This window comes from Monodelphis domestica, chromosome 1 (genome assembly GCF_027887165.1).
Source record: "Monodelphis domestica isolate mMonDom1 chromosome 1, mMonDom1.pri, whole genome shotgun sequence".
NCBI classification, from domain to species: domain Eukaryota; kingdom Metazoa; phylum Chordata; class Mammalia; order Didelphimorphia; family Didelphidae; genus Monodelphis; species Monodelphis domestica.
The window spans coordinates 49,918,877-49,932,118 of record NC_077227.1 but is presented as its reverse complement, the minus strand read 5'-3'; the positions used below and the strand labels follow the sequence as shown (position 1 = coordinate 49,932,118).

The 13,242-nt window shown below is 45.9% G+C and overlaps 1 protein-coding gene across 2 annotated transcripts; it reads left to right on the top strand.

The window, feature by feature from the left end:
* The first annotated feature begins 859 nt into the window (after positions 1 to 859).
* Positions 860 to 12,387, top strand: FAM219B (family with sequence similarity 219 member B). Of its 2 annotated transcripts, none has more exons than XM_007478174.3 (6): positions 860 to 1,101; positions 1,637 to 1,736; positions 2,756 to 2,840; positions 5,744 to 5,821; positions 6,228 to 6,276; positions 9,344 to 12,387. In XM_007478174.3, the coding sequence occupies exons 1-6, from the start codon at positions 973 to 975 to the stop codon at positions 9,506 to 9,508; spliced, it is 606 nt and encodes a 201-aa protein (XP_007478236.1). In that variant the 5' UTR covers positions 860 to 972; the 3' UTR covers positions 9,509 to 12,387. The 2 variants fall into 2 exon arrangements, with proteins under 2 accessions (XP_007478236.1, XP_001379643.2); XM_001379606.5 differs by having other exon boundaries at positions 873 to 1,101; positions 9,341 to 12,387.
* Positions 12,388 to 13,242: the final 855 nt, after the last annotated feature.

The following is a 13,242-nucleotide window of genomic DNA, read 5'->3' as shown; positions in this document are numbered from 1 at the left end:
ACAATTTCAGAAAAGGAAATACTGTAGATTAATGGGAAAGATTGGAGAGGGCAGTTAGGAGGGTCAAATCAGCCCTGGGTCCTGGATCAAATCAGACCTCAGTCATTTCCTAGATGTGTGACCCTGGGCAAGTCACTTAACCACACTGCTTAACCCTTACTGCTCTTCTGCTTTGGAATCAATGCACAGTATTGATTCTAAGATGAAAGTAAAGGTTTAAACATAAAGTTAAAAAGACAGCATTTTACTGTCTTCTTGTCTCTTATTTTTTATAGTATCGCCTACATACACATACTTTAGCAACCCTTAACTGCCGTCTTGTATTGGTTCCAAGATAGAACAATAAGGCCCCGGGAATGGAGTTTTAGTGATTTGCCCAGGGTCATCCAGCTAGGAAGTGCCTGAGGCCATTTGAACCCAGGACCTCCCGTCTTTAGGCCTGGTACTCAATCCACTGACCCATTGGGATATCCCCGTTTAATAAGAGGACGTAGAATGAGGTCGCACATCACCTTGGGAAGAAGGGGGTAAAGAAGACCCTTTTCCTTTAAGAAGGGAGGGTCGGGGATCGACGTGGCCCCAAGCCACTCCCCTGATTGGGGACCAAGGGTCCTGGACTATGAAGGCCTCGTCCCATGCGAAGATGTGAAAACTGAGCAACGGAGCTGGAGCCTTGACTGAGCCGGACTTGCCAAGGGCTTAAAATCTCAGGAATCCACGCTGACATCTGGATCGGTTTGTTACTGCTTCAATAGAATTTCACCCCTGGAGAGAAAACCGGTCCTGCGTCGACCGAGAGCAGGACTCCAAGCTCCCCCCATGTTGCAAAACGCTGCCCGGGCCGGGGCGGGGAAGGGACGGGGCGCCGTGACGTATATGGGCGTGGTCACGTAGGGGGGCGGCTCCGCTGCGGCTGCGGCGGCCTCGCTTGGCGCCCTACGGCGGCCGCCCCGTGGGGAGCTCTCCCAAGCCATGGCGACCTACGGGCCGCGCGCGCCCCCTCCCCCCTCGCGGCCACCGCGCGAGACCCGTGACCCGCCAACGGCTGGGGCCCCCGCCCCGCCCTCGCGACCCCGGCCTGGCCGAGCCCCCGGCGGCACGGTGAGGGAACCCGGCCCGACCCCGCCCGGGGCTGCAGGAGGGGGAGGGGCTGAGGGGAAACCGAGGCTGAGAGAGACCGTGGGTCCGACCCTGGACTCTTGGACTGGGCGAGCGGCCTCTGCGCAGAGGAACCTGATCCGGCCCAATCTCCTAATCTTTGAGCCCCGGCTTCTTGTGTCCCAGTCCCAAAGGCCTCTAGCTCCCCACCCGAGCTTCATCCCCTCCTCCTCACCACTCTTTTGCCTCCCCCACTTCTCCATTCCATCCTCCCTCCGTCATACCCACCCTTTCTCCCCGTCCTCCCTAACCCTCACTCCCTTTGTCATCTTCACTACCCCTCCCCCTACTTCCCCACCATCCCCCTCCTTCACTGCCCCATCTCCCGCCCTCCATCCTCCTCCTCCTCACCACCCATCCACTTCCCACTTCAGCTCAATGCCCAGAGAACTCCAGGGGAGGCCTTTGCTTTAGGGAGGAATTCTGCTCTTAGCAGTAGCTACCATCTTTTTCACAAGCTACCTGCTTGCCCCTGCAGGTGGTGAGTGGCTACAAGAGGGTAGACTGGGCTCCAGAGACAGTAGAGAAAAGAGGCCCCTACATCATGACCAGAATGCCTTCCATTCAGGCCAAGTTGCGTAAGTATCCATTTAGTCTTTGACTTTTCATTGGCTCCTGTGCAAGAATTGATGTGGACAAGAGTTCCTAGAATTGTCCTTTTAGAGCCAAAAGATTGCCTCCACCTTAAAGACCTCCTAGTTCAATGCCTTCATTTTACAGAGGAGGAAAGGAAGAGGTCAGGGTCACCCTGGTCATAATTGGAAGAGTTGAGCTGGGAACTCAGGGCCTGGGTCTCCAAATCCAGTTCTCTGTGGCCTGTGCCAGTACAGCTTTGGCCTGGGTCCTGGCCCTGCTTCAGTTAAGTCTACCCCAGGATGTGATTAGAGAGAACTTTTTTCTATCTGTCTAGTTAGATCTCCATTGCTAGATTAGTGTAGGGCCAATCATATTTTCTCTAACCTTTTTTCCTCTGCATAAACAAAAATAACTTTTTTTCCCCTAATTCTTACCTTCTGTCTTGGGATCAATTCTAAGACAGAAGAATGAGAGGCTAGGCCTTGCCCAGAGTCACAGGAAATATCTGAGATTAGATTTGAACCCAGGTTCTTCTGACTCCAGGCCTAATGCTCGATCCACGGTGCTATTTAGCTGCTCCAACAAGGGCAACTTTGAAGAGGAAAAGAAAAGGAACCATAAGACACTATAATGAATGTCAAGTCCTCTGGAAGGGAAAAAGATAGGGGCATTGTCATGGTATTGACCAGACCCACAGGAGCATTAATTGCTCTCCCCTTTTTTCTTTTAGCTGCTTCACCAGGTTTTGAATGAGGGGCTGGTGAGGAGAGAAAGGCCAAGTACTATGGCCATGTTACTTGCCCCTTTTGAGGGACTGAAGGCTCATTACTCTGATATTAGTGTTTTTTCCTTCCCCTCTCTGTTCCAAAGACACTAATTTTATTCTATTTTATTCAATTCAGAGATTGCCTCACCATATCAGAATTAGGTAACATTATTTTGAGTGGTCATTACCATAGTTATAAGAATAGGAACCTCTTCAAAAGTGAGCCTATTTGACAGAGGCTCCTTAATTTTTCAGAGAAGCACCGGGATCTGGCCAAGGCTGTCCTTCGGAGGAAAGGCGTGATGGGAGCCTCTTCACATCCCAACTCTTCAGGGAAAAGGTTCCTTCACACTTCCTGTTTGTTCCACTTCTTCTGTGCCACAGTCTCTTCAGGGATTGCCAATAGGCCTCCTTAGGTGATAGATCCTCAGAGTACTGGCTGGGAGTTGAAGATAACTTAGATAAGTTATGTTCATCTTTCTGCTTGGGGGATGACATAATATAGGTGAAAAAAAAAACCCTTTAGAGTCAAGAAGTTATATAAATAGAAGGTGATATTAGTGTAAGAGAGAAACCAGCAAGGCAGGAGAGGAATTGGATTCTGGAACTTCTTTTTTGGTTACTTTGGAGGTATTTGTTGAAAAGGTTTGAGAAGAGCAGTAAGCATTTATAGTTAGAGGCACTTAATAAATAGTTGACATTCTGTATAGCTCTTAATAAAAGAGGCACTGCTAGGGTAGATTCTAAGGTAAACAAAATTGATCCTTGCTCTTAAGGCACTTAATTGTATGGAAAATAAAATGTATGTGACCTGGGACAAGTCACTTAACCCCCTTTGCCTAGCCCTTATTGCTCTTTTGTCTTAGAACCAATATACAGTATTGAGTTAAGGGTTTTATATAATTTTAAGAAAAAGGACAGAAAAGAAAATGTGCATACAATAAAATACTGCATAGTATTGTGATGAAGATGAAATGAGATACTGTTGGTAAAGTTCTTCATTAAATCAATGTCAGTAATAATTGCAAAATAAAATATAATTAATAAATAATATGGACGAGGTGATAACATATCTTTAGAAGAGGAACAGACCTGCAATTTGTAACAGGGGCAGGGTATTAGAGTGGCTGGACTGTCTTGACTTCTCAGCTTCTTTTCTAGATCTAAATCTGTGATTCCATGACTTCTGCCTGGGAGGATAAGGAAGGACTTCTTGGAGAAGACAGTGGTTGAACTGGGCTTTAAAAGATTCATTGAACTGGCAGGAATGGGAAGAGGAGAAAAAAAGCCATTCTGGGTATAGGAAATGGTGTGAGGTGTGAGACATATACAGACATATTACAGGGACTTGCCTGGGCTCAGGCTGAAGTGTGGAGTATGAGAGAAACAGGCTGGTGCTAGATGCGCCTTGCCAGGGAGAGTGGCACCAGGCTTCTGGTACAGGTGTTAGATCGTAGGCTCTGGGGAATACCTGAAAGCTTTTGAGAATAGTGTGATTAGGCCTATGCATTAGTAAAATTGATGTATTCGTGGTGTACTGAACAGATTGTGGGGTGGTGGAGAGGAGACTAGACTAGAAGGCTCTAGGGCTCTCCATGGTGAGAGATAATGAGAGCCTGGATTTGAAAAAGAACAATATAAATGGAGAAGAGAGTAAGAATTGAAGAACTGCTGAGATAGAATGGATGATATCTGGTGACCCCATATGGGAAATGGGAAGGGAACAGTCAAAGAGACCTGCTATTATGAGCAGAGGGACTAGAAGAATGGTGTTGCCACTAACCAAAATGGTAGAAAGTCAGGAAGAGAGACTAGTTAGGAGCAGAGTAGATGCATTCAATATTAGACATATTAGGTACTTTGGAACAATGCATACCTCATCTTTAAAAAAAAACAAAACCATGTATTACCAATTGTACATTATAACAAATTTCCACACGAGTTTTCCTAAGTTCTATGATTGAACTTATCACCTTCCTTCCTTTCCCTTCCCTCTCCCAGTGCTGTGAGCATTTTAATCTGTTGCATATCTTATCTTGTCCTAAACTGTCAGTTTAAACTGTGACCTGGAGAGGATCCCAAACTTTCCTAATGTCATATAGTTTGTATTCAGAGCATGGATTCACTCTCAGGGCCTTTAGGATTAAATTTCACCAAAGAATGAGTTTGGGATGTTGGTGAGAAATGCAGGTCAGGAACCTAGAAAAGAGCTTGGGACTGAATTTATAGATTTGGAAGTAGAAATCATAGTCATAGAAGTCAATATTTGAAATGATGAGAGATTATTAGAGAGACAGACTAGAAAGAGAGGGCCAAAAGTGGGAGCCTTGGGGAATAGCAGGTGAGTAGAAGTGGAAGACAAGTCATAAGGGAGGAATTGAAGAGGCCAAAGAAGACCCAGTTAGGGATGTCCATGATATCAGGTGCTGGACAAGGGTGCCACAGGATGAAGTTTTAGAATAGGTCCTTGGATTTGGCTCTTGGAGGTCGTTCTGGACTTTGAGGAGAGCTGCGTTAGTAGAGTGGTAGGGATGGAAGGCAGTTAGTGTATGACAGGATAAGGAGTAAGTAGTAGAAATTGGGAGTCATTGAGGATTTACTACCCTACCAAGAAGTTTGATAGTTTTTTTAAAAGTGCAAAGAGCTGAGACAGTAACTCAAACAGATATTGGAGTGATTGTAATGTTTTTAATCCAGACCTTCATTTTACACATAAGAAAAATGAGGTCTCCAAAAGTTAAGCAACTTGCCAGAGTCATATTGTAAGACCCAGGACTTGAACTCAAGTCTCATTGCTCTTTACATTAGAACATCCTGCTTCACTATTCTCTTCATTGGCTAAATAAATGGACAGCATTTAACATTCTAGCAGTGAGAATTGTCCCCAAGTGGAATGGATTGTACCAGGAGTTAGTAAGTCCCTGTTATCACAGGGCTTTAAGCAGAGGCTGGATGACCACTTGTTGGGACTATTGTAAAAGAGAACTATGCTTTAAGTAGTGAGGCTAGATGCTCCATTTGACCTGGTGGTCCCTTTGACTTGAAGGTTGTTTGATTCTGCATTTATGCCCCTAAAATGAAGGTAAATCCAATAGCTAGCTAGATAAGGTAGCTGAAAATCTTGCATATGGATGATCAGGGATATTGCACTAATTTTGTATTTCCAAAAAGTTAAGGACTTTAGCTTCTTACATACTTCATGCCATGGTGTTATCACTGTCCTTTATCCCTGTATCCCTTCAGGTCAGTGAAGTTTAACAAAGGTTATGCTGCCCTCAACCAAAGTGCAGATGAAAACCTGGTGTCTCTTGATTCAGACAGGTGAGTTTTTCCTCTTTCTAAAACCAAAAGGAAACTCAGGGAGAGGGAAACCATAGACCTACCCAGATTCCTCCCAGTTCATTTCACCACATCGTGGTTTTCTGGGTGCAGGAACTACCAAGAATGGCTTGGTTTGTGAACTAATGGGTCATGCCATTCTATAGAGTTCAGTCATTCTTCTCTTTGTTCAAACTATAGGGCATGGAAAAGAATGGGACACAGCTGCTGAGTTAATATAGCATAGAATGATGGTGCAACTGTGAGCTTCTCAGCTGGTCTGGGAGGTCCTTCAATGCTAAACATAAGCCATTTGGTGATTAGTTGGCCTGTCACTAAATCTCTTTATTGACCTCTTCTATCTGGTTATAGTTGGAATTGTACTTTTACCTTCTTTCTCTTTTTCTAGTGATGGGGAACTGGAATCCAGATATTCTTCTGGGTACTCTTCTGCAGAGGCAAGTCCACAATTCATGTGTGTGTGTGTCTGTGTGTCATTGTCATTGAGTGAGACTTTGGAAAGGGCAAGTCCTTTCAGACCCTATTCTGGTGTGTAACCCTCTGTATCCCAGGTATGCCTAGGTGTCTACAGGTGACTTTGGAGAAGGTTGGTAAATGAGGGGTGGCCACTTGAACCCTTTGTCACTCCCTAGCACTTCTTGCTTATGTGGTTTCAAAAAGGACAATCTTTCTAAATGTCTTACGAAATAGTAGAAGATTGCATGGTAAACATTCTGCCTTTTGACAACTGCAAGCATATTTTCAGGGAGGGTACAGTGCCCTCCTGTTCTATAATGCCTTTTTGTTGACACCCCGTTTCTGGGGAAACCCTGGGAACCCTTGGGATTCTTTCCACAGAGAACAGTGGCAAATTAATAGATACATGCCTTTCATTGAGGTTTAAGACACTTAGAGGGGATTAAAGGATAAGGAGGAGACACTCCATTTTTGGATATGGAAGAACCCACCCTTGCATGATTTATTGGGAGGCCTTGGTATGAATCAGAATGTGGGAGGGAAACATGGAATTAGGACCTAGGAGATCTGGGTTCAGATTCTAGTTCTGCCACACACTTGCTTTGCGACCTTGGGCCACCTAGCCCACCCCCTCTCCACCCCAAGTTCCTAGTTTTCTCCTCTATAAAATGGGGATAATAATCCCTCTAATACCTCCCTGATTGTATTTCTGGAAGGAATCAATAAGGTCATTATATTCAGCAGACATTTAATAAATGTTTCCTGTATGTTAGATGCTGAGACCCCAGAGGCAGACTGAAGCACATGGCCCCTGCCTTAAGGAAGCTCACATGGGGAATGGACTCTAGCCCCTGAGCATCTTGAGGAGGGATGGCCATGGCTGCACAGGGAGTGAGGCTACTAGTGTCCTTTTGCCACTCCCTGGGCAGTCAGGGAGGGAGCCTGGCTTATATTCTGACCAGAGCAGCAGATTTCTATAAGGAACTTGAGGAACAAGAGTTTTCTTCTTCTGCTCTTCTACTTGTCACTGTCATTCCAGGGCTGTCCGATAATCTAGTTTTGTAGTGGAGCACATCACTCCTCCAAGGACAAGGAGCCTGATTTGTAGCATGATTTTCTGTAGTAGCTGGTTCCTCAGCAGCCCTTTGAAAGAGGTGCTCTTGTTATTCCTGCTTTACAAATGAGAAAACTGAGCCTGAGCAGGGTTCCTATAGCTAGGAAGGGTCTGAAGTTGGATTTGAGTGCAGGTCTTACTGACTGCAAGTCCAACAATCTGAACCACTTCCCTTATTCCTATGAATAATGCTGATTTATTATTCATGCAGCCCCACCTAGGTTTTTATCTTCCAGTCTTTCACTCTTCCCAACAGATGGATAAGTCATTTGGCAAGGGCCACCTAGTTTACCTTTACAGATATCTCTGCCCTTATTCTCTCCTCTTCATTCTCTCTCGGGCTCTCATTTGGGCTTTCATTAACTCTTAGACTGGGATTTGATCGGTTGGATTTCTTTTTCCACCAATCCAACTATGGCTTCCTTGGGAGAATGAACTCTCTGTCCTGGGGCAGACTGGCATCTTTTCTGCACGGGGCACTGGGAGGCAGTGATATGCCCAGGATCATCATGTTTCAGAAGGAGGACTTGAACAGCACTCTGGCCTCCTCCCCAACTGCCCTCCTGCTCTGGCCTCCCTGCATCAGACTGATGCTTCCCCTAACAAAGTCTGCCTTCTAGTCTCTTTTTCCCCTTTGTCACTGTGACAGGCAGTGCGGACTAGGGTCTGGTCCAGAGTGTCCATTGAGAAAACAAGCTTTATTAGAAGAGAATATAGTAACAGTGTAGTAAGTAATTAAAGGAGAGAAGAGAGTAAAAGGTGGCAGGGCTTCCCAGGGGGTCGTTTGTGTGGGCGGTGGTTGTCCTGGGTCTCCAGTGAACTGACAGCACTTTATCCATGGTCTACTTTGGTCTGCCTTTACCCATGGGGTGGGGGGAACAAATGACAATGTAAATGGATGCCCGTGATATATACCCTGGGGCAATTTTAGGTCAACTTTTGCTCTTCTGTGAAGCCTCTTCCTTTAGAATAAGTGTGGAAATGGAGCATTGTTTGAATCTAGTCCTGTGTGCTGGACCACCTGTGGTTGCTGTGCAGAGCCCCCCAATCAGAGATTTAGGTTATGTCCAAAGACTGATGTGAGTTTTCTCATAATTTAATCTAACGACCCATACGTCTTATCTGAAAGGTGGCCTCAATCTAATCAGCAAGTTATTATTTCTGTGTTCTTTTGATGGTGTACAGCTACTTGGCCGTTTGTGATATGTCTGCCCATATCACCTATCTTTAGACAATCTGTTTCCTGGGTCTGGAATGCTCACTCTTCTTGCATGTCTTGGAACCCTTCACTTCCTCCAGGTGCCATTCAGAGAACAAGTAGCCTTTCCAATTAGGCTTTATTATTTTATACTATTTTGTATGTACTTTAGTAGGCAGCATGGGTAGTGGATAGAAAGCTGATCTCGGATCCAGGAAGCCTTGGATTCAAGTCCTGACATCTTCTGGCCTTGTTAATCTGGACAAATCATTCGTCCACTAGAGAATTCCATAGACAAATGAAATCACAGGATCAGGCTCTGCCTCTCTAATTCTCAGTATACATGTGACCATTCTGGTTTGATAGCTTCACTTCCTGGGACAGTGCCTGGCACATAATGTTTTCAAATTGAATAGAACTGACTACATAGAAAAGCAGTAAGAAGTGGTGATCTGGCCCTTCCTGACATTAGTTGCTATGGATTCATTGTCTTTTGGGTTAGGGCCCAGGGCTTTGTCTTTTCCCTTTCAGTCTGCCCCAAGAAGGACACCTTGCGCCCAGATGGCAACAAGTCTAATACAGCAAGCCCATGGGTCTCACAGGCAACTGAGATGCCACCCATGATGGACCAATCATTCTAGCCATAGGAGTTGGCTAGTAAGTACATACTCTTGTACAAGAGGTAGTCCTCCTTTCCAGCCTGACTTCTGATCAACCCAACGTCTTCCCTCAGCAGGTAAATCAGGATCTGAACCGACAGCTGCTGCAAGATGGGTATCACCTGGATGAAATCCCAGATGACGAAGATTTGGACCTCATTCCTCCCAAGCCCATGTCCTCCTCTGCCTGCACCTGCTGCTGCTGCTGCCTTGGGGAAGCATTCTCCTGTACCGTCCAGTAGGCAGTGCCTGACTGGGAGACTACACAGGTTGAACAGTAGCTTCCCAGGGGCCGATAGAGCATTGCCCTCTACTTCCCTAATGCAGTTGAGTATTTGGTGGGCAGAACTGTCTGCACCAGGTCCATCATGAGCCAAATATCCACTTAGGAAGGTCAGTGACTTGCAGGAAGCTCTTGCACAATATTTCTCAAGCCAAAGGCTTCTGGAAGGCAGAGTTCAGGTGGGGAGTCTGTAGGTGGGCTCATAGTTTCTCCCTGATGCAGCAGTAGCTTTGGGAGAAAACTCTCTTCAGGGAGGGAAATGCAATGTTTCTGATTCTTAAGAATAAGGGTAACAAAATTTGTCTTATTTTTAGATAAGAAAATCATCAACTCTTGAAATTAACCCATTTATCATTTGAGTGCAATCAAATGTTTATATGGCATGCTCTGAGGGAGCAAACTGCTCCCTTGCATAGGATGGACCATATTATATGGCAAGGTAGAGAAAAGGAGAGCTGCCCTCAGCCAAGGAGCCTTTAGAAGGATTTTAGTCCCATAAGGAAGTTTCACAAGCCTTTGAAAAGACCAAGGTAGCCTCTGTGGGCTTGCCTTTCAAAAGTGAAAAAGAACCTTCTCTGTAGATGCAACTGGCTGGTTTTTTCCCCTTCCCCCAAGTCTGCCCTCTGGTGGATGAATGCAGCAGTAAATAGAGGATCTAGTGCTTTGGGAATGTTGGCTATGGCCCACACTAATGACCAATTTCCAATCCATGGGTGTTGAAGTTTCTGTGATCAGCCAAGACCCCAGTGAGGTGCTGTGGCTGCTTTGCTCAGATTTCTCTCCTTTTCCTCCTACCCTGTATTTATTTATTTATTTGGGATTTTCTAGTCTGTCATTATCTTGGTCTTCCTTGGCTTCCCCCAGCCTGCTCCCTGGATTATTGATAGGCTTTCTGGTACTGGGGGAGGCTGCTAGCTTCCTGCTTTGGTCAAGAAAAGAGGACAATTCAGCAGCAGCTTAGCTTTTGTGATCTTAAGAACTCTGAAGTTGGACTGAAGGGTTAGAGAACAGATGTGGCACTTCAATGAACTTTGGCTTTAGCTTAACAGGGAGTAGAGAGTAAAGAGTCAGATAAACCAGTGTGGCACACAAGCCTCAGCTCTTCCTCACGACTCTGTTGCCCTTCATGTTCCTCTGCTTCTTGATGGCCTTTAGTTGACAGCTGGCACTGTTCTGGCAGCAGGCCCTCAAGGCAGACTTTCCCTTCTGGGCTGGTTTTGATTTTTACTCAGGAGTGTTTGTATTTACTCAACCAGGAGGACCCAGGGATAACATTTAGATAGAAAACCTCAGGATTTGTCCTTTGATTTTTTTTTTGATTCAGGGACTGTTTGGCAGATGGGTCAATTTCCCCTGCGAATTTGGTTAGTTTACCTTACCTAAGGTAGAAATGTGCATTGGGGGAAAGTGGGTCATTGAGGGAGCAGGTGTGAGATTATAAAAGCAGAAGCCCAAGGCCTGGCCCCAGGGAGGCCACTGGAGCTATGGGGTACTTTCTTGACATTCTTCTCCTCTCCTGTGGCCATCCTCCCCCCCAAAAAAATGAATTTGGGGGATTACCTGTAGAAAGTAAGTACTTGGTCTCTGGTTCTTTGTGAAGAGGAACACTAAGGGAACTATGCAACCTCAGAGGTACTTCTGAGTCTCTTTAACTTCACTAATCTGTTGCCCTATTGGCCTTGTCAGTCAGTAGGAGGACTCTGACCATAAGAGTCTGCTGGACTTGCTAGATCCAGACAAGAGAGGGGGTTAACCCGTGGCCAAAATGATATCAAAAACAACCTTAACAGCCCCTACTTTTAGTCTTGACCTCAGATTCCTTTAGGGCAGTGGTTCTCAACCTTTCTAATGCCGTGACCCCTCAATATAATTCCTCATGTTGCAGTGACCCCAAGCCAAAAAATTATTTTGCTGGCTACTTCAAAACTGTAATTTTGCTACAGTTATGATTCGGAATGTAAATACCTGATGCGCATTATGTATTCTCATTGCTACAAATTGAGAGGTTGAGAACCGCTGCTTTAGGGGCAATTGTTTCACCCTGTCTACTTTCAGGACCTGCGTGCATTTCTGTTCCCCATTTGTTGTGTGGTGTTATTTTGTGTGTATGTTTTTTATAAGGAATAGGAATTAGGGAGTGGAGAGAAAAGCATTGGTAAGATGGAGGGTAGGATAGAACCAGAAGAGAGTTGGTTACTTCATCTTTGTGTTTCTTGTAGGGGTAACAGAAGGGCTTCTGAGTAAGGTTGAGACAGTTCCCTAGGGGAATAACAAGATGGAAGAGTCTGAATCAGAAGGCTGTTTCTAAGGCCCAGAAGAGGGTTTCTTCCTTAAAGAAACAGGGTTATTGTGACCTCCTGCTTTAGCCCTTGATTTACCACCCCAGTTGCTTCTTTGGTTGTCATGACATTTCCACAAAAAGGGCCTCAGAGGTTTCTGGTCCTAATGCCAGGCCTGCCTCAAACACAGATCAGTGGGGATTCCACTGTAACAGGAAGCTGTAAGGGTTCTAGGTAGAACTCAGAACTAAGAGGGTGGCCGGCTGTTGGACAGTGGAGTCAACAAGCCATTATCTGGAATCACCTTAGCCTATGGCTGGCCCATTGAAGCCACTGACCACCGGTGTGACAGGGCTACCTGGAGTCTCTTCTGGTGCTCTGAAGGTGACAATCAGTATACTTGGGGAAAATGGGTCTTGTTTTGGCTTCTCAATGGGGGGGGGGGGAGAGATACGTGGTATATACATAAATAGGATGCATATTCAGAGATGTGTATGGCTTAGAGTTTTCTATCACAAGCAGAGTTTATAATACCAATAAATTTCTTCATGCTGTAGGACCTCTGTGTGTGTTGTGTTAGTTGGGAGATTGTCACCATGAGCTCTCCAAGAGTTGAAAGATGTGGACCTTTGGGTCCTAAGAGGATGCTCTGTTCCTCTCTGCAGGAAATAGGAGAGCCGGCATGCTTCTCACTTGTGGCTACCATCCTAGCAGCTGCTGACCCTGGGATATGCTACTTCACCCGGTTTGACTCACTCTTAAGCCCTCTATAGGGGAGTAAGCTGGCATGGGGTCCAGACCTGTACTTTTTACTAGTTCCGGAAATCTCACCTAGCTCAGCCAGATCTTTTGGCCAGCTTGTCGATCCCTTGTACCACCAAGCTGTGGTATCACAAAAGCTACCAGAGCTAGAGAGCTATTTGGCTTTTCCTCATACCCCTCCAGCTAACAAGGGCCTCACTCCTGACCCACAGTGCTCCTATATCAAGGCCTTGGACCTAGTGACCTCCGATATCTGAGTTCAGCCTGGGCCCTGGGAATGACACAGCAGCCTGGGGAATATGAGCCCAACTCTCCTGATGGCCCACTCTTTCTTGAATACCTCCAGGCTGTGCAGCCAGAGCTTCTGAGGCAGGAAAGAAGCAGATCTCCAGCTTTTGTCCCACCACTTGTTGGACCTTGCGAAAGATCTGAAGGCAAACTCTTGTCAGTTCTGGCATCTTAGAAAGTAAAAGTTCCCATTCTGCTGTCCTGTGGCTAGTAGGGCGTACCTGGCAGCTGTGGCATCTCTGGCGTGAGAGCCGAGATGACCTCCTGGGAAGCCCATTCCAGGAGACCCAGGCTCCAGTTCCCCCATCGGATCCTGGCTGGCCTAACTTAACCTCTTAGCTCTAGGCAGCTCTGTGAAATGCTG

Coding starts and splice junctions, on each gene's coding strand:
- FAM219B (XM_001379606.5), top strand. CDS start 973: ATGGCGACCTACGGGCCGCGCGCGCCCCCTCCCCCCTCGCGGCCACCG. Junction 1,737..2,755: donor TTCCATTCAGGCCAAGTTGC/GTAAGTATCCAT, acceptor TTAATTTTTCAG/AGAAGCACCGGGATCTGGCC. Junction 6,277..9,340: donor CTGGGTACTCTTCTGCAGAG/GCAAGTCCACAA, acceptor GTCTTCCCTCAG/CAGGTAAATCAGGATCTGAA.